We start from the raw sequence: 21,581 nt of genomic DNA on the forward strand, positions 1-21,581 counted from the left end.
AACTCATAAATCTTCTAGGCCAGCATTGAAATGGTCCAACGCTGGCATACGTTGCTTTTAGCACTGGCGAAAATTAACTTCCCCCTGTCTTGTGTCTTTATCATAAATCACGTCTTTTTTTTTATACAGCAACGCTTTATGCAATATGGTCATTCCATAACGACCTTTTAAAGGCGCCAAAACAACCACCTTGCGCGAAATATATGGCTTACTAGGCGGAACCCTACTCGGCTTCTTATTCGGGATTCGATGGCTTCATACAGTATGTCCGCTTGTGAGCGAAGTCTTTGTTGTCGAGTCAGAAATCATTTTAATTGTATAGTGTGCTGCTTTTTATGCTTAACCTAAACGAAGGTGAGGCGTTTTGGACTTTGAATTCTGAACTCTTATCCTATTCTTTTTTACTTTTCATGCAAGAAAGCAATGCCGAACCTGCAGGAAGTCTCTGCCTCGATGCTCTGTGGGTCTGAGGTATGCATCTGCGTGCGTGACTGGGTTACGTGATTCTGGGTTTTGCGCGATGAATGGTTGCCCCGTGGAACAAGTGTGGGTGACTGATGATGGGGTTTGGTGGCTGAGCGGCGTTAAAGTGTGGGAAGGGTCCTCCTGCAAAGTATAGGCATTTACAGAGCGCGGCGTGCGTTGGAGGAACCTCGCTCGAGATGCTACTGGCCTGGGTCCGGATGGAACGTGGTCGCATAGCGACGTGCTTTGCGTTCAACTTTGAGTTGAAATATCCGCATATACACTTTACAGAAGCGATAGCTGAACATGTTCGAACGCTTATAACGTGACAGTGGGCCAGCGCAGGAAGATTAACGCCTTGCATCCATGTGAATTCTCTTGTTCCTGTTGATGAAGATAGACCAAAAGCCAGTGTTTCATGTGTTTTGTATCAGTAAGATACACTGGCTGGACATCTATAAGAAACAGGACGGAATGTCCAACGTTTTCATCGTGTTTCGTATGTTATGCCAAACCAGTGCATCCTAATTATACAGAACACGTCCCTGTTGATGTTTCATAGCCAGTTAGCGCCGAATAACGCTCCCCTGGTTAGTATTGTCCCGTGTTTGCCCCCTTTCGTTAGCCGTAACGTAAAATATATAATGGCTTAGCGCGCTACAGAAAGGCACAGTAGATATACTTTCTCGCAGTTTGAGAACGTACACGTATTATAACTAGGAACGTGTTTTTGTGGTGTTGCATATTTAAATCATATTGCACAGAATGGACAATACAGTCTCGCTATTGTACATCATTAGCAATTACCCCCACAAGTAATCCTTACCTCAATGGAAACATCAAACAACACACAAAAAAAAAGAAAAAGAAGAAGAGATGAAAACGGTGACGCAGAATCCGTGAACTGGTACGGATAAGCTAACCTGACTTAACCTAAGCTGACAAACTCGCAAGCATCCCAGACACTAACTTGGCAGCTTTCTATGCGGGTCTGCCAAGCATAGAAAGATTATGCTATGAGCGAACTGCGGAACGTAATTAATATTTCACAACCACCACGATAACAGTTCGCCACCCAAAAACCTCGGCACCCACTTCCTCAACACACTCTTTATTTTACTTACTTCCTTACACATTACGCGTTCTCCCGGATAATTTCCCTTGTTCTTACAAGCTTTCAATTTCCTCCCTCGTGACCATCCCGTCCTTCGTAACAGCGAAGGAAGCAACACCGGACGCGTGCACTACATCGGACAGTCGAGCTCACGCTTTCGTTGGCTTCGTTATATAAAGCTATATGGGTACATAATTTCTCTTGCGCAAATCAAAAAGGTACCAGATGGGACCGCCGAGATGTTTGGAAACGCCCATACTATCTTGCCTGTGCACGGAAAGACAGAGCAACAGATGGGAGCCATGCCATATGGTTTGCGGAGTGTTTCGGTTCCCGAAGGCACGCAGCTCGAATGACCTAGCGGCAGGACTGAGTTGCTAATGCGACCTGTGTGAGCACGCATACCGTTATAGGAGTGTCCGTCGGTGATAAATCAAAGGCCCACAGTTGCGAAACAGGATGAAGCACCGGTATAGAGGTGTTACTTTAGGTCGCAGCGTTGTAAAGTGTGGTCTCTGAACCATTGCGCAGACTGGCATTCCGGATGTGTAATGCTATGGATGGGCGGGATGTTTGAGTGGTTCTTCTCGTGCCGTAGAAGCTGCTGCTGTGTGGCTGGAGGGATCGGGGGTACTAGGAGTGCTTTGGAACGTGGAAGGCAGATCTGTAGTACCGCGTGCTCTCGTGGTTTGCGAGATTAGCTGGGATGCTGTGGTCCTCGCTTTATACTTTTAGAGCGAGGTATGGGTAGGCTAGGTAGCGCTGCTCCTGGACACGTAGGGGGTTGCTGATGTAGAGATGGAACACCATGCGCGGACACCACCTCTCTTTACTGATGCAGGGACACATGATAATTCAACCGTGCTGAGTAATTTTGTGTAGCTTTATTATCTCGATTTATCGTCGAGTAGTGTGTGTGTGTGGTAGCAGACTTTCTTGTGTCTTCTTTTCTTTCGACACAGTCTATTTCCTTCTTGCAGGCATTGTAGATGGGAAGATTAAAGAAAAAAGCCGTGATCGGTGAGTATACTAAACAGTTGCGACAATCATAGGGTACGGTATGGCCGAGCGGGTTAAGGCGTCGCACCCGTTCGTCGCCAAGCTCGTGCTGAAGACTTGGAGGTGGCTGGGCCGAATCTTACAACCGGCTATGCTGTCTGAGGTTTTCCCTGGGCTTTCCAAAGACTCTTCTGACGAATGTCGGCAGAGTTCCCCTAAAGTCGGCCCAGGACGCATACTAACTCTCCGACCACCCATTCCTTCCTGCTGTCCTCTCTCCATCTGTCCACATCTGTACGCCGCGCATAACCACGGTTGCTTCGCGGCGCTAACATGGAATAAAAAAACATAGGATAACCGGTAGTTAGTTAATTCAACGATAAATGAATTAAATACATAGGAAAGATGTTGGGGAATATGGCGTAATTGGCTCTGGGGATTCTGGAGTTTGTTTCCAGGGAAAATAGGAAGACGAGGGGGAGTCACGAAACTGTCTCAACTTCGCCTCTCGCGGCCTGTGCTCCACAAGGCGTCGAGGTTAGCACAAACAAACGAAACGTGAAGAGTGATGCTGTCTATCCAATCGTCGCCTTCGTGAGCATAGCAGAGCTCTCATCTTTTTAGACGTTATTTTTTTCTTTTTTCTGTACTAGACCTGGAGTAGCTTGTCCCGCAGTGAGCGGGCTCACATCTCCATTTTTCCTCCCTTATCATCATCGTCATCATCATCATCATCATCATCATGCAAGATGCGCGTCCCGTGCGCCCAAAAATTTATTCAAATTGCATATTAAGGGGAATACAGTCGAACTCCTTTACAACGAAACTCAGGGGACAGCAAAAAAAATTCGCAGTAAAGGTATTTTCGTTAAAAAGGATGTCCATTATTGGACATATAAGGCTCCAGCGGGGCCGCAAAAAAATTCGCTGTAGTGGTATTTTCGTTAAAAAGGTGTTCGCTATAAAGGAGTTTGACTGTATCCGGAACATTTCAACAACTCAAAAATATAAGAGCGCTTCATGACACATTCATCGACAGACATACACTCACGTGTTCGAAACAGATAACATGATGAAATAAGGCGTCATTCGGACGCGTTTGAGTTTTTCTGTCTGTGAAACGAAAACGCGGCGTACACATAGACACACAAAAACTTATAGGCGTTGAAAAACCTGTATGTCAACCGAAGAACAATGATGCTACTTTCGATGCATCACTTCTTACGCGTTCTCCGTGTGTCCTCTTCATCACTTTCCTGTCGTTTAGTTGACTCGCAGCGCACGCCCAGGCCATGTCCTTCCCCAATCCATCCATCTATCTAGAAATCCATCTAGAAATCCATCGTCGCAACTCTCACGGACAACCCACACCACTCCCACTCACTTTGAGCCCGATTGATCTTGCTCACCGACAGCCAGAGTGCCCCAAGCGTTCACCCACAACTCCGTTGTCACTCGCTGGTCAATCCACACAGAAAACTTCCCGAAACAAACTTTTCAAACCCTATACGAGAACTTTGAGAAGAGCCACATCGACGCCAGAGTCGCACATGACCATAGCTTGAGAAACTATGTAATCTCTATTTTGTCGAAAAGATATCGTTATTACTTCGCTCCGATAGTTTTGGAAAAGTATGGAGCAGGGTCGAGGTTCACGGCTCCCCCATCTTTCCCGAAATCTTCCCGAATTTTGCGAGACTTCGCGAAAGACTGCCGGAACCGTTATCGATTCACCGCTTTTTCCACCACGAAAGGATAGGACATTCGTTCGCGAGGAAGAAGGGCATAAAAAAAATGTACACACAGGCGAACAAAGGAAGGTCGAAGAAGTGGAAGAAAAGAGTAACGCGTAGACGAGGAGGGAAAGGGATCGGGAAAGTTCTTCGGGATGAAACAAGAGTCAGTGTGAGAGGTTTGCCGTTGGAGTTTGCGGAAATAATGAGGATACCCGCAGGTTTGCTCTTTGTGTTGCGGGTGGTTCCCCCTTCCTTTCGTCAGGCTATCGGAAGATAGCGTGTCAATATTAATTCGAGCGTAGAACCCCCATTATAGGATGTTTCTTCTCTTGGGGTTACGGTTGACCGTATAGATGGTGTGCTGCCTGGCTGCGCTGCTTGATTGCCTTCCTTTTCACCTTGGTTTAGTTTAAGTGCCGGTTAAATACAATGGAGATGAAGTTGCACAATTGTGAAGCACAAGAGAAGAAAGTTCGAAAGGATGTTTGCCCGAGTTGGATAACTAGTTGTACGATTCGAGTGATGCGGAGTGATGCGAGATAGGTATGGTCTTTGTGGTTTTTTGGAAGTTCTCAGTTAATATGATGCGTTGTCGGGGGCCCTGGAGAAATTCACGAAAAAGCCGATAGGTGCAGATTCAAGTTCATCAGTACAATAGTTTATTACGTGTTTGGAGGCCATATGTATTTATGTCATCCCTCGATGGAGGGATGATTCCTCTGTTTCTCACTGGAACCTTGTCTCTGGAATGTGTCTGTATAGTTCTGCAGATCTTGAATGTGCTCGAAAGCCACATGGTACGCCGGCGTAAAGTGGTATTCATAACACTATCATTGAATTTAGGATCATATATAGTGTACTGCGTTGCAGTACGCACAACCCATTATTTCCACGACCCTTATGATCAATGTCTAGTCCTGCGCCAGTTGTCAGTTCAGTTGCATGCTTTGCTGCGCGCAGGACAAGAATACGACAAAAATAAGCATTAGTGCAAAGGAAGGGGGTCCTAGTAGTAGTAACCTAGGGCATTGAAGGAACTGGATTCCTCAACACGGCTCGGTTGTTCATTGTTGTAAAAGCCCATTGAAGAAGCATTGTTGCTCAAGTTGTATTGTGGTAAAGCAGTAAAGCTTGGTCATAAAGGGATATAGTTCGCTTCCTAACGAAACTGAGAGAAAAAAAAACTGCGTAATAGGCAATGAACATCTCCCCGCCAATCCCTTCAGTCCGAACTCGACGCAGAGTTTTTTGTGCTTTCCTGTGGACATCGGCAGCGCGGCCAAGCGCCGGGGGAGGAGCATATTATTGGAGGGGGCGGTCGGCTCGCTCGTGACGTTCCTTCAGGGCTGGCGATAGGAAGCCGCATCGATGCCGGGGAAACAGACCGCCCTCTTGACGTCACATGTTCTCAGAGAGACGTGGCGTGCGCGTCCTCCTCCGCGGGAAAGCCTAGTTACGCGCTTCTCGTTGATTTCAGATGCCTATACGATACATCATACCCGTCGCGAGCTGCGGGAAACTAATGCACGGACCTGATAAAGTTCGAAATACACTACAGTCCGCAACAGAAATCAACGAGTCGATGGAGCGAACTATCCATTTAAAGCTCAAAAGCTGGACTCCAAATGGCGTGGAAATGAAGGTCAACACGGACAGTGAAAAACGAGCACCAGTCTGCTGCCATCTCTACTCAATTACTTCTCCCGCTGCCCCCGTCACTTCGGATTTTAGCGCGGGCTGAGAAAAAATTCGAAAGCTTCAGGAATCCTCTGTTTACTATTGTCACGCCAAACGAGACCAAGTGCCTACATGAAGCGCACACGCCTCCGTGTCCCTGCAGGGCCAACACGCCCACAGAGTGAAGTGTATAGGTATCACTGATCGCAGTCCAGCTAAATATCAGCTAGAGTCGCAGCACTCCAAAACACAACACAGAAACCAGTGCGGGGTCTGTCTATTACAGTCCCATCGGGAGCAGTCCGCACACAAGAGTGGCTGGAGACAGGAATTACAACGGGAACAAGGCCTTACACTTCCAAAGTTTTCCCTGTTTGCTTCTTCGCTTATTATTGTTTTTTTTTGTGTAGTTTGGAGTCGTCCTGATGAGGAAAACTGTATCTCGAGCTGGGAGGGAGACTTGGGACACAAGACAGGGAAATGGGTTTTCGTTGTTTCTTTGTCTCGACGCGAAGGGCGACACGGAATCATGAGTGACGTTTCAAGTGGACCCGTACTGCTCGGCTGAGTCCTGAGTGATACCCGCGAAGGAAACTCATTTAAAGAAAGACACGATGGAGATTCAGCAACTGCGAAGAAACAGTGAAGGAACTTCTATGGTTGTTTGCGCGTGAGGTACTTGAAGGGAGAGCGGATCTCGTAGAATTGGGTTATAGATACGAAAGCTGCTCTCTCTCTCTTTCCTCTATAAACTACAATTGGTGTCTGTCTTAGGTAGATTGCGTAGCAGTGAAAACCACGGGTTAGGAAGCTGCAGGAAACAATTGTTGAGCCTCCACTGCGCTTGGAATGTGAAGCCGAACTTGAAAGTGCATCCAAGAAAGTACGTGAAGTGAAGGAATTATTTGTTTTGGATGCGCCACTAGATGAAATGTGACTAGAGCACAGCCGTGCAGCAACAGAATTCGACGGCTTCTAACTTTTGTTATCCGAATAGGTTCGGTAGAACACGAAGTTATGCAACTGGGCACAATGACATACACAGTCGTGCATCGGTTACACACCTCATTCTAGTACACCAAACTAATCGTCAATGCTGTGGATCTAAACCTTGTTTCCACCTTCAGTGCTACCGTCTCGAAGCAAGTGAGGTCGTTACAAAAACAGATTGCTGCCACGCTGCTATTCCCCAGTAACCCCTTTTATTAACAGCAAGCAGCAACACAATCCTTTTGTGGCTCGAACTACAAGTTTAACAAGCGTGATGGTCTGAAGATGCTCGTACATCCACGGATAACTATAAAAAGGAGAGAGAGGAAAAAAAAATGCATAAAAAGTCACCACTTCCGTCTCCTACGACTTTTGGCTTTTCCCACGCCTGTATCTTCATCGACATCGTCATCGGCTTCCAAAGTGCCCGACAAGACCTTTTGCTCATGATGGTAGGGCTCGGTGTCCGCAGGCTTCGCGCAACGAGCCTCGATGTCTCTGAGAAGGAAATTTTGGAAGTAGACCACGTGCGTGTTGAGCTCCATCTGGGTGTTGCATTGAGTCGCGTGACGAGAACTTGCGACGCAGTGCCGGAAATTTTTCACAATGCTGCGCAAAAGAAAGCAAGCCCAATTAAAATCGTCGTGAACGAGACATAAAGAGCATGACGCGTGGCGTGACAGCGGTAGTGTCCACCGGCTTTTCCGTGTGACTTATACACTGTAATGGCGATGGGCGTGCGAGCTTGAAAGGTATGATGAACGCTGCATTTGAATTACAGTATCCCGAAAAGGCGTTTATATACCTTGTGTGCCTTCGAAATTGATTTAGAGTCTACATATGATCACTTACGAAACTTGGGGATGCAATTGGTACCTCTTTCTAATCAACAGCACAAAAGCCCCATAGTATGATGGCCTAAAAACCGACACCTCGTTCTGATAGAGCTGCAGTCAGTAATAACGACACAAATAGTCCTATACCACCGGCCGTGCTGTCTGTGGTTTTCTCCTGGGTTTTCCGAAGATTTTTCAGACGAATGTCGGCACAGTTCCCTCCTGAAGTCGGCCCAGGACGCATGCTATCCTCCTGTCCCCCACTCTTTCCTGCTGTCGTCTCTGTCTACATCTGTACGCCGCTCATAGGCACAATTGCTTCGCGGCACTAACACACACACACACACAAAAAGACACAAATACATCACAAAATGACAAAATGTTCTGCCTATTGCCATGACTTCATTGGATACATTTACTACATAGCTTCGGCGAGGGCGCTGTTTTACATCAAGTGCCTGAATCAAGAATGAAAGGCAGCAACAAGTGCCAGCTTACTTGCAAACAGGGACCGAGACATTCGCACTGTCCACACCGTTCACGAATCGAGATGTGCACAGGAAGAAGAACCTCATGAAGCGACCCATATCGCATGAAAGATCTGAAATTATATGCAAGCATCCAGGTTTTGTACTCGCAAAAGTGCTACTTAACAGCAGCACCAAAAAACAACAAGCTCTCTTGCAGAGAAATAATTATCGTAGCAGACCCGCAGCACGCCAGAGATATATTTGATGTCGACTGCTCTACAGAAACCTCTCGTTCAGGGAGCTCATAAGAGAGTGAGTGAGGCTAGCGTAATTCTGTGACGTCACGGGGACCTGAAGGGAGTGTCCATAGGGTGGCTCGATCCATGCTGCTCGCTACCCTTCTGCTACGTCACGCTGCGCCCCTTACGTCACGAGAGCAGTTCCGGACGCGCATCCAAGGTCACGGCGCTCTAAATAGGGCAGATTCTACAGGACATATTTTGCAAATTAAATTATGCAGTGACGAAACAACTTTCAGGGAAAATATTTGCATCGTCGTAGAGGCTGCTTGCTTAACATAGCGAGTTTTCGAGCGATCTTAAATGTATTTTCGCTGCTTCTTTAAGGTCGTTTTGTGTAATTTTACCCAGTACGTCTTAAAGGCATCGCAATGCAGTAGAGGTGGAATCTCAGAAGATTTAGCTACTCTCACATCTCACTTTTTCTCCCGATTGCACTCATTAAAACAGAAAATTACGGACAATACTGCATCAAGTGGTCACCAACTGCGCATTGCTCTTCAGCTACTGTGGAAAAACTACATTGCATGCGGACAACACTGGGCTAAAACCCGAGAACTTGGCTACGTGTCGACTACGTATCCATCAGGATCTGCAAGTCAGTCGGGAACATAGATCACTGTTCTTTGACGAATTAGGGTTTATTTCCCACCACCACCAGATGTCGACTCCAGCCGTGCTACCTCAATTTTGCTATCAACTTAAAAAGTGAAAGCGTTCTCTGTCACATTTGCAACTTGTTGTGCGGTGTCTACAAACAACAAGCTGTTAAACGTCTGCTGCGTTACAGTACCTTTAACGCAACTTCTCCTTGCAAGTTTGTTCTTTCCTCGACCAAGACCAAAATCAGTTGTGACGTGACTCGTTTACATTTGTCTAGAAAGGCAGTATTCATGCCTACCGATGGTCAAATGATCGATATACCCTTCGTAAACACTGTGAAATCCCCTTACGACATCCAAGACCAGCACGGTGCCATGGCCATAGTATGGAGCCCTGCACAATACTTGCTTTCATTGACCTCACCAAATAGTCTTTTTGTGCCCTTGCTAGGCCCCCCTGTCCACCCCTGTCCTCTTTCCATCTGTCCACGTCCGTACGCCACTCAAGGCCACAGTTGCCTGACGGCGATAAATAGATTGGCAAAGTCATGCATCGTCAAAAACGTTAAGAGCGTCTGCTGCAGCAATATTTGAGGTCGACCGCGTGGCTTCCATACCTGTCCCATGAACCCAAACATACCAGAGGGGAGCCGGACTGCGGTCGTGGCTGAACTTTACCCCAACCCCTGGATTTGTAAATCAACATCATGAAGGACATCTAGACATGTTACGGTTCCTCAATATCCTGTTAAGGCACAGGAGAGGGACATCCGTCAATGGAGTAAAATGCATGTGCTGTCCGTGCTGATGCATGTGCTAACATTCAAGGATTTAGACGGCAATGTGGCATGCAATAAGCTTGTTCGCTTTTGCACTGACTAATGATCGCCTTGATGATGTGCCCTCATTCTCTCGGGATGCTCTGCTTCTTCAATATCTAGGCTAACTTGAGCCAATAATATCTTGAATTATACCCGTTTCTTGAAGCATTACTCTTGCGACGACCCCAGATCTGTTGGGCTGCGTGCTGCACAGGTCCGTGAAGTCGTGCGTGAGCGCTTTGAAGAAAACCTTGGCTGAGTCGCGCAGATCATCAGATGAAGAACAACCGAAGTGACTGATCGAAGCTTTGTGGCATTTGACGTACTTTTCGAACCGCCTGTAATGAGTGGACAACGGATTTCAAGACCGTAAAGGTGTGGTAACCGATCTGTCAAATGAAAGCGACGAAAAGGCCACATCTTCTCACACGAATTGCATGTATGCTCTGGGAGCTCAACACGAACAATACAATACGGTAACTCTTACGTTGCTACGCGACTAGGACACTACAGTGGTTCTTCTGTGGATTTGTTTTGCCCACCTGGAGACCAAGAAATTACTTGTTGTTGTTACAAGTTGTTACTGTTAGAACAATCACTTATATGACAGAGACCACATGGCATATAACGCGGCATGAAATAACGGGGCAGAGCTGGCAGGACGAAGACTCAAATTCGCAGCAGATACGACACATATCCAAGTCTACAATAAATGCACGAAAGAAGACCACGGAGGGAAAAAAAACCCAGGAAGACACCATATTTGATCCAAGATTGAAAGTAGTCGTTGTTCCAGGCTAGACAACACTTTCGCGGCCTGCGTCGGCCTAGCAAATGCCGTCAAGTGAAGCATTAACGCGAGGAATGTGGTGTGGACTTGGATGAACGCTAACGTTACTGTTGCGTTAGCGTTGACACCCTTTCAGCTTCCCCTGTGAGAACCCTAAGGCACCCCTCCTTTTTTCGAACTTCCACACGAGGAACGCTTCCCGGAACATCGTATCTTGTAATGCCACTGAACGGCATGAAACGCCGCATGGAAGAGGCCCGGTCGAAGGCCGTTTGCCTTTTCCTTCTCGTGCTTCTTATGTACATGTTAGACCACATTGTTTCGCATTTTAACGCTATGCTTAAAAAGTGCTATACCCACGGGCAGATGTCAGCGGTGGAGTTGCGTCCTAGAGCGTCGACGGCGTTGGAGAACTGATAGCCGCATCGAAACATTTCGTTGATGAAACGCTTCCGGTTGCAAGATGACGTCTTCTGGGTCTCTGTTAAAAATAACAAAAACAAAAAAGAAAGAAAAAGAAAGGGACTCGGAGATGCGATCACGAACGGAACGATTGTGCATGGTACACGAAATGCATGCATACATGAAATGCATTTCATAACTAGCTCATTACCCCTTGTGAATTTCTGGACTGGCACTTACCTGCCCTTTGTAGTGCCCTGCACAGCACGCGGTACCTCTTGACAACTTTTTCGGCAACGTAGTTTATGTGTGGGAGAACGTGCTCTCCTTCTGCACAGGCGGCGTCTTGTTTGCTCCGGTACACACATGCCGTGTACTTGTCCACTTGACTGAAACGCAAGTAATTTCATTTGTGCATTCGCATTTAGTGCGATATTTATTCCGCGTGATTGCGCAGAGACAGCGATTGGCAAAGTATTACGAAGTTCAGGAAGTGCCTTTTGATACGCAGTAAGGGAACATTGCCCTTAAAAGAAAGTCTCGAAGAAACAAAGTGTTAGTTTGACAATAAGCTTTGCCTGTTTCAGCAGCGGCTGATTCATTAGTGAGTTTTAGTAAACCAGTTTGCATCGTCCGGGTACTGTACATGATACGATAATTCGAAACAATAGGGAGTTTTAGTACATCCAAAAATGTTCACGGTAAACAGTTCTGAAAACATAAGCCAATCACCCTCTTTTTTCTTGGAACGCTTGACATCACATTGCTAAGCTTGCATTTGATAACTTCTTTGATAGTATTGTTTTTGTAGAATGCTTCCGATGTACTAAACCTCGCTGATATGACTACACGAGGACTAGAGCGTTCTAGAGCATCGTACGCTATCGCCTTTGCGTTCGTAAGCGATAGCGTTGGTTGTTCTGCGCACGCGCAAAACATAAAGAAAGCTTCGGGCATTGCGCAGAACGGTCACGCTATCACTTAGGTACGCAAAAGCGATAGCGTACGATGCACTGAAACTTACTATTGACGCTCTTGACGTTTGTATTGTTGTGTGAGAACGTCGTATTGCTTCCGCATGGCAAATCCCGAACCGTGACGCGCAGAACCTGTTGATGTTACGCTGCTGAGAAGTTCTGCCATTGCAATCGATTTCGTTGCGTCCACGAAAGGGCTATTCGCAGTCACCTGGAGCAGCATAAAAATGCTACGGGTGTCGCACTGCCATCTTGCTTCTCGCGTAGTTTGTCTACACGCTTAGAAATGAACTTCACCGCATGGCACGGTTAGCAGCATGGTTGGCTAGGAGCGTGCTACGTGGTGAAGTTCATTTCTAAGAGTGTAGCCTTCTTCTTTCTCTTCTCGCGGGACCCCATAACACGCGTGGCACCTCCGATGCACTAGTCAAACACGGTACGCTATTACTCGAGGAGATCCGTTCAGGCGATACGCTAGCTGAACTGCGATAGCATCGCGCACACGCCATGAGACCTACGCCGTACCGGGTACCAGAGATGCAGAGACGGTCTACTAAAATTATCTATTATTGTGAAGAAATTTCGCGATAACGAGTCACCAATAACTTTCCTCGGTGACTGCAGCAATACTGGGGGAATCGTAACTAAAAAGAAAAAAAAATGCCAGGAGTTTGAACCTTGTACGAGTTATGAACTTACGGGCACAGAGATGCCAGCACCAGGACGGTTCTGTTTGTCGCCTGTGGTACCGTATCGTAGAAATTTGTTCCGCATGTCATGAAGACCTTCACAGCAGATGCCGGTTTGCATTGCTGTCTCAGAACGCCCATGTTTGCGCCCGTAGCTAAGTGACAAAAAGTATATAACGTGAATTAATTCCTTCAGTGTTTTCCGGTCTGGGCTGCTACGATATATCACATGTAGATGACATACGTCTTCATATTCAGAAATTGACATATCTGCGAAAGGTTGCATACGCAGCATGCAATGCTCCTATACAACTGTGGCATATGGCACATGCACGTAATGAACGACGACTTAGACGCTATAAAAACCATTTCACCGAAAACACGCCTGAAGCCAACCGGCGTTTGCGACGATATTGGTCTGGCTTCTCATTGTTGGAGACAGGAAGCCTTGACCGTGGCATACGTGTAACAAGCTCTAAGGCGACCATTGCGCCCTAAGAGGGCATGACAGACGCCTTTTTGTGGCAAGTAACAGATAATTGCCACAACAAGGCCTACGTTCCTCATCTTCGAGAAATCGGGAAAGGGAACGTTATCATTCTGTATGGCGGTCGGTCTGTTTCGTCGTTAGTCGTCTTTGGTCATTCCTCATTCGTCGTCATTGGCCATTCGTCAGTAGTCGTCGTAGTCATGTCGTGAAGTTCTGTCTTTAGAGTGCAAGAGTGCAGCGTGAACTTAAACTCGACTGAGAGCACAGCTTATGCTTCACCGCATAAAGCGCCGGAGACTAGTGGCATAGCAAGAGGGGGTTTTCAGGGGTCCAAAACCCCCCGAAATCGTACCTGTGGCAGTGCCTTTTGGAGAGGGTGAAGGAGGGTGAAATCCTCTGTTCCCCAATGTAAAGTCCCCGTAGAACCCCTTCCGGAATACTTTTCTGACTACGCCACTGTTCCAAACCGGCAATGAAACAGTGTTCGTTATCATTCCCGTGACACTTTCCTTTGTGACACTTAATGTAACTGCATAAGTGTCACAAAAAGGCGTACTCCTCCCGTTTTCAACCTATATCAGGGGAGACAACGATGTTATCTGGGATGATGGATTTCTAGAAGCGCGTTATGCGGCGAAGTTCTATTTTCAGAGTGTATCTGGTCACGCAGTTCTTTGTGATTAACTTAACTCACATGATTACTTTTTTTTTCTTTTTTGCACCTAGGTATCATGAACGATGAGCGGAGTACAAACGCCGAGGTTCCCCTCTCTCATCTCACCATTCCAGATGTCGCACTTCTGTCCCATGTCCTTCTGCAAGGCTTCCATCTCTGCAAGCCACCCAACCGTGAAATTGGTACACTTCGCGTTGCTCCATCTATCGTGCATGCATCGCACGAGGTGCTGCAGGCCACTGCCGTTTCGAAAAAAAGAAAAAAGAAAAATGCTCGTATTTACTACACGTATGCGAAGTTCAAAACGCGTGGAGCAGTGCACTGTTTCTGCAATACGGGGCGAATCCAATATGTTGTTCAATGGGGTTCGTGATAAATTGTCTCACCTCTATGGCACGCAGCGCTTCCGGAACGAGGTATATAAATGAAGTTACAGGCACAATGTAAAATTATAAAAAAGTGAAAGCATGCCCAGGTGTAAAAAAAATGACAGTTCATTTACGTACACGCGTTATTAATCACGTTGCCAAATAATACGATAAGCGCGTGCGAAATAAAAACGGAGTGTCGGTAATAAAAAATGAGGTACTGAGAATATGGGAGGAAGTGCTTCACACGCCAATAGAAAGCTTGCAGGGTTGAAATTGGCGTTTGACGTTGCATACCTGCATGTGTTGATGGAAGGGAATTCGAGCTTCGCGTTCCTGATATGAAGCGCATTAGTGCATTCTTGTTTGAGCTGCTTGAGTCCTTCTCTTGTGCAAACAAGGCCTGCAAGGTAGAGTTGTTATTACACGTCTCATGGTTGTCCAGCACAAGCGCTGCGCGGATGAGCGACGCAACACAGACCTTCCAATGGGTCGGCACTTTCCTAGAAATTCTTTTCACGTCACAAAATGGTATAGGCCGCACTCACAGCCCATCACACAACGTCAGCATCATAAGTCACATTCGACATCAACTTCAAAGCCCATAATCGTGGAACTACAACTTCAATATAATGTTATATATATGTGAACAAGAGAGAAACTGATGTTCTGAGGCTGGAACAACATAGAAGGGACAGATACAAATTGTAGTCCTAGAACATAACAAACAGAACAGAACAAACTGTAGAAACTAATCCGGAAGATGTGGGTTCGATCCCTACAGCTGGCTAACCTCTTCAGTGACTTTCATCTTTCATCGTTATATATATGCCTTCGCGCGACATCATCTTCAACATTACATGAGGGCGCATCACTCAACATCACATCATTCTCCATATGGTACGATGGTGAATGATAACGTCGGCCATCATGAATGGTTTGCCGGCCTATGGTTCGTCCCTCACTCTGCGTTTGATGCCCACATTGACAGAGCCTATAACGCGACTATTCAAGTATGTCATAGGGCATTCAATGAGGATCTGCAAAAAGTCTACTCTGCAAAAGTAACCAGAAGCCATGGAAAGGGCCATGATCGACGTCGTCACTTCAAATAACGGCTGAACAGTTTCCACGACAAAGACCTCATGCGCACAGACGAACTGAAACTTGACGTTAATGACTTCGTAGCTATGGCACATGTAATCGGGCTTTTGTGCTGGACAAATATCGCCCATGCAACTTCCACCTCTCGGAGCACTTCTCTTACCGTAGCACATCTGGACGCCGCAAAGAACCGTCATCCAAATAATCAGGTTTGTCATCGTTGCAGTTTAACAACAGTTTCGTTTCGAAGACGTCTGAAATGTTAACATAGAACTTGACACCTTGTTCGAAATATTGTAGTATGTACGTGCCGACTGGGTGTCGGATGAATTCTTCGTCCTTGTTTCTTTCTTCTTCTGCTTCGCTTACCAGTAACCTACTCTACCTTGTCCGCGACGCACTAAAATTGCGTGTCGTGCAGGCAGTGGGAGTATGAAAGAATTATTACACTGGGTGTGGGCATTACTCTGGCTCTCTATCTGTACGAGCCATGTGGGACTGCCATATCGTAATCCCACTCAGGATTATACAATGGATTATCGGAACGCCTTTCGTCTGTGGCAAGAAGTGCTAATTCGGCCGCGAAGTTTTCTGGCGTGGTCTCAAGGGTCGTCGGCGGCTTTGTTGCGCCGCTCAAAGGAGTTCGAAACACTGTCAGGAGACGAACCACAGGGACAGCTTTACAGGATCACGTCGCACAACGCAATGTAATATCCACATTCCTCCTCCAGCACATTCCATTGCTCAAGTGGTTCATTTGTATCTGCACTCGGCTCACCCAACCCGAGAACCTATTCTCTGCGTAGACGAGATGAACGGGGCTTCTAGTTTTCAACGTTTATATTTTGGGATAATCAGCGAAACAACGCGCCATTTTTTTTTACGTGTAGACGATGGCTTTCAGCGAAACGTCTTCGGTTAAGTCTCGGAGGAAAGTATCTTTTAAATTTCGTGTTAGCGCCGCGAAGCACCTGTGGCTATAAGCGGTGTACAGATGTGGAGAGACGGAGAGAGGACAGCAGAAGGAGTGGGGGACAGGGGGGTTAGTATGCGTCCTGGGCCGACCTCAGGAGGAACTGTGCCGACATTCGTCTAGAAAGTCTTCGGGAAAACCCAGTGAAAACCTAAGACAGCATAGCCGGTGGTAGGATTCGAACACACCTCCTCCCAGTCTTGAGCACGACCTTGGCTTCCATCAACAAGCAATAAACCTTAACCCGCTCGGCCATGCCGCTGGTTGCGAAAGTAATTGATCTTTGAATTGGTATACAAGTTCGTAATATACGTAATAACGTGCGAGATATGCAATCTGGAGTGTGTTTTGTGAGAACTTCTCTGGAACTTGTGGAACGTATCCGAGAACTTGGACCAGCGGCATGGCCGAGTGGGTTAAGGCGTCCCGCTCGTTGGTGGTAGCCAAGGTCGTGCTGAAGACCGTGAGGTGGTGGGTTCGAATCCTACCACCGGCTGTGCTGTCTCAGGTTTTTCTTGGGTTTTCCGAAGACTTTCCAGACGAATGTCATCGCAGTTCTCCCGAAGTCGGCCCACAACGCATACTGACCCCCCCTGTCCCCCACTCCCTCCTGCTGCCCTCTCTCCGTCTATCCACATCTGTACGCCGCTCATAGCCACAGTTGCTGCGCGGCGCTAACACAGAATTAAAAAAAAAACTTGTCCTGGAACTTGTAGAATAGTTGCATCGAGATTAAGGCACTCGCGACATATCACACACATCTTTGCACGTCGTTTCCTAATCCCGACGACATACGGGTGCATTACCCTTACCTTGTCCCGCAAGCAGCCACTGGAAATACCCACTTGTCGCGAACATCATCATAGCGGGACTCGTGTCGCGCATTTTGCACGTTCGGGAGCGCTCATGGCAGTCTCCTTCCTGAAATTTCCGTCCTAACCGATTACCAAGACCGACGAGGATGCTTGTCACAATATAAGGGTCGCTTCCGGTTACACTGTATTCATTGAGTCTAAAATGAGCGAATCCGCAACAAAGTTCGACTCAGCATGTACAGTCACGTTGTGCATCATGCTTGCCCGCTGCACGTTCCATGGAGCTCTCACATGAATATCAGTGACCCTGCTCTCGGCGGTTACTTGCTTTCGCCGAATGCACGAAAAAATTCCCGAAGAACAGCTATGGGCGCCTTCGGCGAATACCGACAATAAAAACCCCTAGAGGTAAACAGTAAACACACCAGACACGCGGAGCAGGCAAGGCAGAAACAATTTATTATATATGTAACGGAGCGTGAAACTTTACACCGAATGCATCGATATGCCTTAAAGGAGCATGGTGTCGCTACTCAAGGCTTGTATATGCCACTGTTAGAATAAATATGCTGAAACATACACAAAGAGTATTATACCCTACGTTTCTAGCCGCTCAACGATTCAGCCGGTAAATACATATATGCGAAAATTTCTTATTGCAGAAACTGTGGCTTCATTACTGGTACGTCAGCAATGTCACCGTCGTCCTCTGTCTCATCGTTGTCGGGAACCCTAGTGGCCAATGGGTCGAGACTACCAATTTTGATCTCTCTCCTAGCACAGGTCGCTTTGGAGTCTCTGATGATGTAGTTCTGCAGGTAGGACAGGTGGCTGTTCAGATCCATGCCCGTGTTGCATTGGGTCGTGAACCGAGCGCCGCTGACGCAGTTCCTGTACGTGCTTGCAGTCCTGGAACATAGCAATTGAATAGCACGCGCTGCTTGTTGATCATGAACGTGCATGCATGATGAATATTGCTTACTGTACCTGCAAACATACTCAATATCTGTGTTTGACCGATTGAAGTTGCTAACAAAATTATTAGCGCATTCGAAGTAGTACCTCAGAAACCGGTGGACGTCACAGTTGAACACTGCAGAAAGATGCCGTTTGAGTGAGCGAATTAAAGCGTCATTATTTGATATGCCTGCAACTTACAATCTTCGTTTAGTGTAACCCTAGCAATGACACTGCGCTTCGAGTCATTACTTTTACAATGGGCCACGAAGCGCTGCGTTAAGGCCGTGAAGAAGGCCTCGGCGTCCTTGTGCAATTGGTCCGGCGGTGCGCAGCCATAGGTTGTTATGGAAACATTGTGACACTTCCTGTATTTTTCCAGGTACCTGTGCAATACATCGGCGAGGTTAGGTTAGGTTGAATTGAGGTCTGAGTTTTTTTTTTTTTTTTTTTGCGCAGCGTGTTGTGGGAAACCATACGATGGCGATGACATCTGCAGTTTTGGTGACCCAAGCATTTTGCGACTGACTTTACGTCGATAGATCATTTTCTCAAGAAAAATTACATTGCTTCAACAGCAAGGTCCAGGAGCTCTGCTTATGCCCAAGATCTTTGTGTTTTGCTTATCGCACCCGACATACGTCTCAATGTGCTAGCGCGCGCTCTTGCAGGATACACGTTTCCTTCTCGTAATCTCGACCTCATGTTGCTGCGCCGTTCGGAAACGCACTCCGTCCGAAATGCGAGAATAGTCTTTAGCTTATATGATGTTCAATTGCCATGGAGTGGTTGCTACGCACTTAGGTAATGCTGTTCCTAACAGTGTACAGAGACAACATGAGAACAAAAGTAAGGGACGTCATCAAAAGTACTCAAACAGTTTGAGGCCAGGTCTTGGTAAAACGGGCGACATGACATCGATTTCTCAAAATGTGTAACTGGCTGCAATGGAAAACCGTGGTGATCCCTAAAACGTGGATACGCATGATGCACACGCTCACGGGATATCAGTAATCGTCGTGAGCAGAAGGGATTAGTTTCATGTACTTACGGGCATATAGCGGTGGACGAATGGTTTCCCACGATTTCCGCAATATTTGCGAAGTGGTACCCACACAAGAACATGTCGTTGATGAAGCGTTTTCGATTGCAGGCTGTTGTCCTTTGGGATGCTGCCAACACATGGAATGTGATAACCAGTTTGGATTAAACTAGTTCCCATATTCATGAAATGTTCACGCAAATTGGAACGCCCTATATGCGTTAAGATTGCTCTCACCTGCGTTCTGAATTGTTCTACAGAGGGTTCTGTAGCGGCGGACCACCGCTTCAGACATGTAGTTCATGTGTGGAAGCACGGGATTTCCTTGCTCGCAATCGGCGTTGTCCTTGCTACGATGAACGCATGCGTTGTAGAGCTCAACCTCTCTGCGGCAGAAAGCACAGGAATCTGTCTCAGTACTCAACGCCGCTTAGCAGCACCCTATACCTCGCGCCCCCATTTGTACTCTTTGCGTTGGGACTCATAAACATTAGCACATGCGCGAAAACCCAACCAAACGAGAAGTCCCTTACGGACACAATGTGGCCAACACCAGGAACGTCCTGTTGGAGGCCTGGGGCACTTTGCTGTAGAACTGCCTCCCACACTCGATGAACGATTTTACAGCTCCATCTGGATCGCACTGTTTTGGCGCCTTTCTTACCGGTTCTGAAAAGGAACACTAATTTGAGAAGACTAGGTCCGACATTGGTGTACTTCGGTATTTCTTTTTTCTTCTCCATTTTGCAAAGTTGATTAAATGTGGCCTACTAACTCATAAGCGCGAAAGACCTTTATTTCCTGACTAACCCTTCACATCGGGACATTTTTCCCGCAGGTCTTTTTCAGCACCATCAAGGTGGCCTTTCATGTGAAGCGAAAAGGTGTCGCAGTGTCTTTTGTTCCAGTTGTCGCGCATGCACTGCACGTAGTGGGCAAGGGCACTGAAACGGCAGAATCATAGAACTAAGCACGACATTGGCTAGGTGTCTCCAAAAGGATACAGACAAAACGACCACCATGCATCATTCATGAATACATTCCCCAGCAGAATTTGAGCATGCCCCGCCGTGTAGCTGCATGGTGTAATATTGTTGTGCCAGAGTTTCTGAGTCAGTGACAAGACGCGAGACTTTCACAAGAACCAGTTCTGACCCTGGGCTCAGAATGAATATAGCGTATTCGTAACAACGTGTGTCGAGAAACAACACAAGATACGGCTCCCTTTAGAATTTCACACTTTTCCACCCGAAAGGACCGCTCCCGTGTATCGCAATAACACTAGTTCTTCAATAAACTCTACCTGTTCTCTATAGGTGTATAACATGCTCAGATCGCGGTCAGAGCGACGCGCGTATAGTGATTACTACAGTGACATTACCTGCAAGTGGTTTCGAGGGAAGACTTCTGGTTCCCCATCTTGTGGCTGACAACATTCATGCATCCCCTCTTAACTCTTCTGAACACCTCCTTCGTGCAAGGCACATCTGAGAACGTGAGCTACGTATAATGCATCTCTAATCCTCGACATACACCAGCGCCCTTTCAAGCTCTGCACTGTACTACAACGTACGGATTACTCTACTTGCCGGAACATGAAACCCGAAGGACGAGTGACAGACCGAGTAACATCAGAAAGCAACGTCTTCCCATGATATAAAGCAAAGGGAAATCGAGGTGTCAATCGATACACTGCCGATACAGCAAGTCAACAGATGACGGTATGAAGGTGAAGGTTATATGAGATTCGATTCTGAAGAGGTGGGAGCGCGCGCTGTCACGGCCGCCAGTGATGGTGATGATAATGCATGGTTAGTATATACGGAGTGTGGTAGATTGGCCCGCAACTGTTTCTACGAAAAGATTTCTCATGGGTCCGTAAGAGGTGAAACAACCCCAACGTCCCTAAACATTACAGGGATCAGCCGACCTCTCAGTTTCAGTCAGAGGCTATCCGAGGAAGGGGATCTACCAACGCTATCTAGCTTAAAGAAGTCTTGATTGCCAATTGGCAGGACTACATGAATGCTCAGTTTCCACTTGCTGGCACACTACGCGACGTCGATTGCGAGCGTCAGAAGTAGACGTGTAGCATCGTCATAGCCATCTCATTCCAAGGTTGTCCTGGCCAATCTCCCTTGCGGATGCGGTGCCATGGTACGATGGAGGCTAAAGAAGAGACGTGCATGTCCTGCACTGTCAGAGGAGCAGCGTCCAGTTTGATGCCGAGCTTTCTTCACGATGTTCGTGAGAGCTTGCGGGACCGAAGTTCTCCAGGTCAATTAATTT

The 21,581-nt window shown here is 47.0% G+C and overlaps 2 protein-coding genes and 1 long non-coding RNA gene across 5 annotated transcripts in view; 1 reads left to right on the plus strand and 2 right to left on the minus strand.

Annotated features, from left to right (window-relative positions):
• The window catches only part of LOC135389986 (uncharacterized), a 167,317-nt gene extending 152,606 nt beyond the window's left edge, over positions 1–14,711 (plus strand). The window contains exons 2-4 of the long non-coding RNA XR_010421645.1: positions 418–471; positions 2,560–2,599; positions 14,084–14,711. This is a non-coding gene — a long non-coding RNA (uncharacterized LOC135389986). The remainder of the gene's footprint in view (positions 1–417; positions 472–2,559; positions 2,600–14,083) is intronic.
• LOC135389985 (uncharacterized) lies at positions 7,175–15,909 on the minus strand. 3 transcript variants are annotated; one of them, XM_064620017.1, is made up of 10 exons: positions 15,817–15,909; positions 15,669–15,759; positions 14,699–14,804; positions 14,139–14,272; positions 12,878–13,022; positions 11,442–11,590; positions 11,160–11,280; positions 10,163–10,347; positions 8,316–8,418; positions 7,175–7,590 (listed from the first exon to the last, which is right to left on the minus strand). In XM_064620017.1, exons 2-10 carry the CDS (start codon positions 15,721–15,723, stop codon positions 7,329–7,331), a joined length of 1,260 nt encoding a protein of 419 aa, XP_064476087.1. In that variant the 5' UTR covers positions 15,724–15,759; positions 15,817–15,909; the 3' UTR covers positions 7,175–7,328. The 3 variants fall into 3 exon arrangements, with proteins under 3 accessions (XP_064476087.1, XP_064476088.1, XP_064476086.1); XM_064620018.1 differs by having other exon boundaries at positions 15,813–15,875; XM_064620016.1 differs by having other exon boundaries at positions 15,669–15,842.
• Positions 15,910–17,730: 1,821 nt separating this feature from the next.
• LOC135389987 (uncharacterized) lies at positions 17,731–21,091 on the minus strand. The gene is made up of 9 exons (XM_064620019.1): positions 20,882–21,091; positions 20,674–20,779; positions 20,103–20,236; positions 19,826–19,961; positions 19,530–19,678; positions 19,302–19,422; positions 18,452–18,636; positions 18,281–18,386; positions 17,731–18,202 (listed from the first exon to the last, which is right to left on the minus strand). Exons 1-9 carry the CDS (start codon positions 20,943–20,945, stop codon positions 17,947–17,949), a joined length of 1,257 nt encoding a protein of 418 aa, XP_064476089.1. The 5' UTR covers positions 20,946–21,091; the 3' UTR covers positions 17,731–17,946.
• Between the last annotated feature and the right edge of the window lie 490 nt (positions 21,092–21,581).

The sequence above is a fragment of the Ornithodoros turicata genome, chromosome 3 (assembly GCF_037126465.1).
Source record: "Ornithodoros turicata isolate Travis chromosome 3, ASM3712646v1, whole genome shotgun sequence".
Lineage (NCBI taxonomy): Eukaryota > Metazoa > Arthropoda > Arachnida > Ixodida > Argasidae > Ornithodoros > Ornithodoros turicata.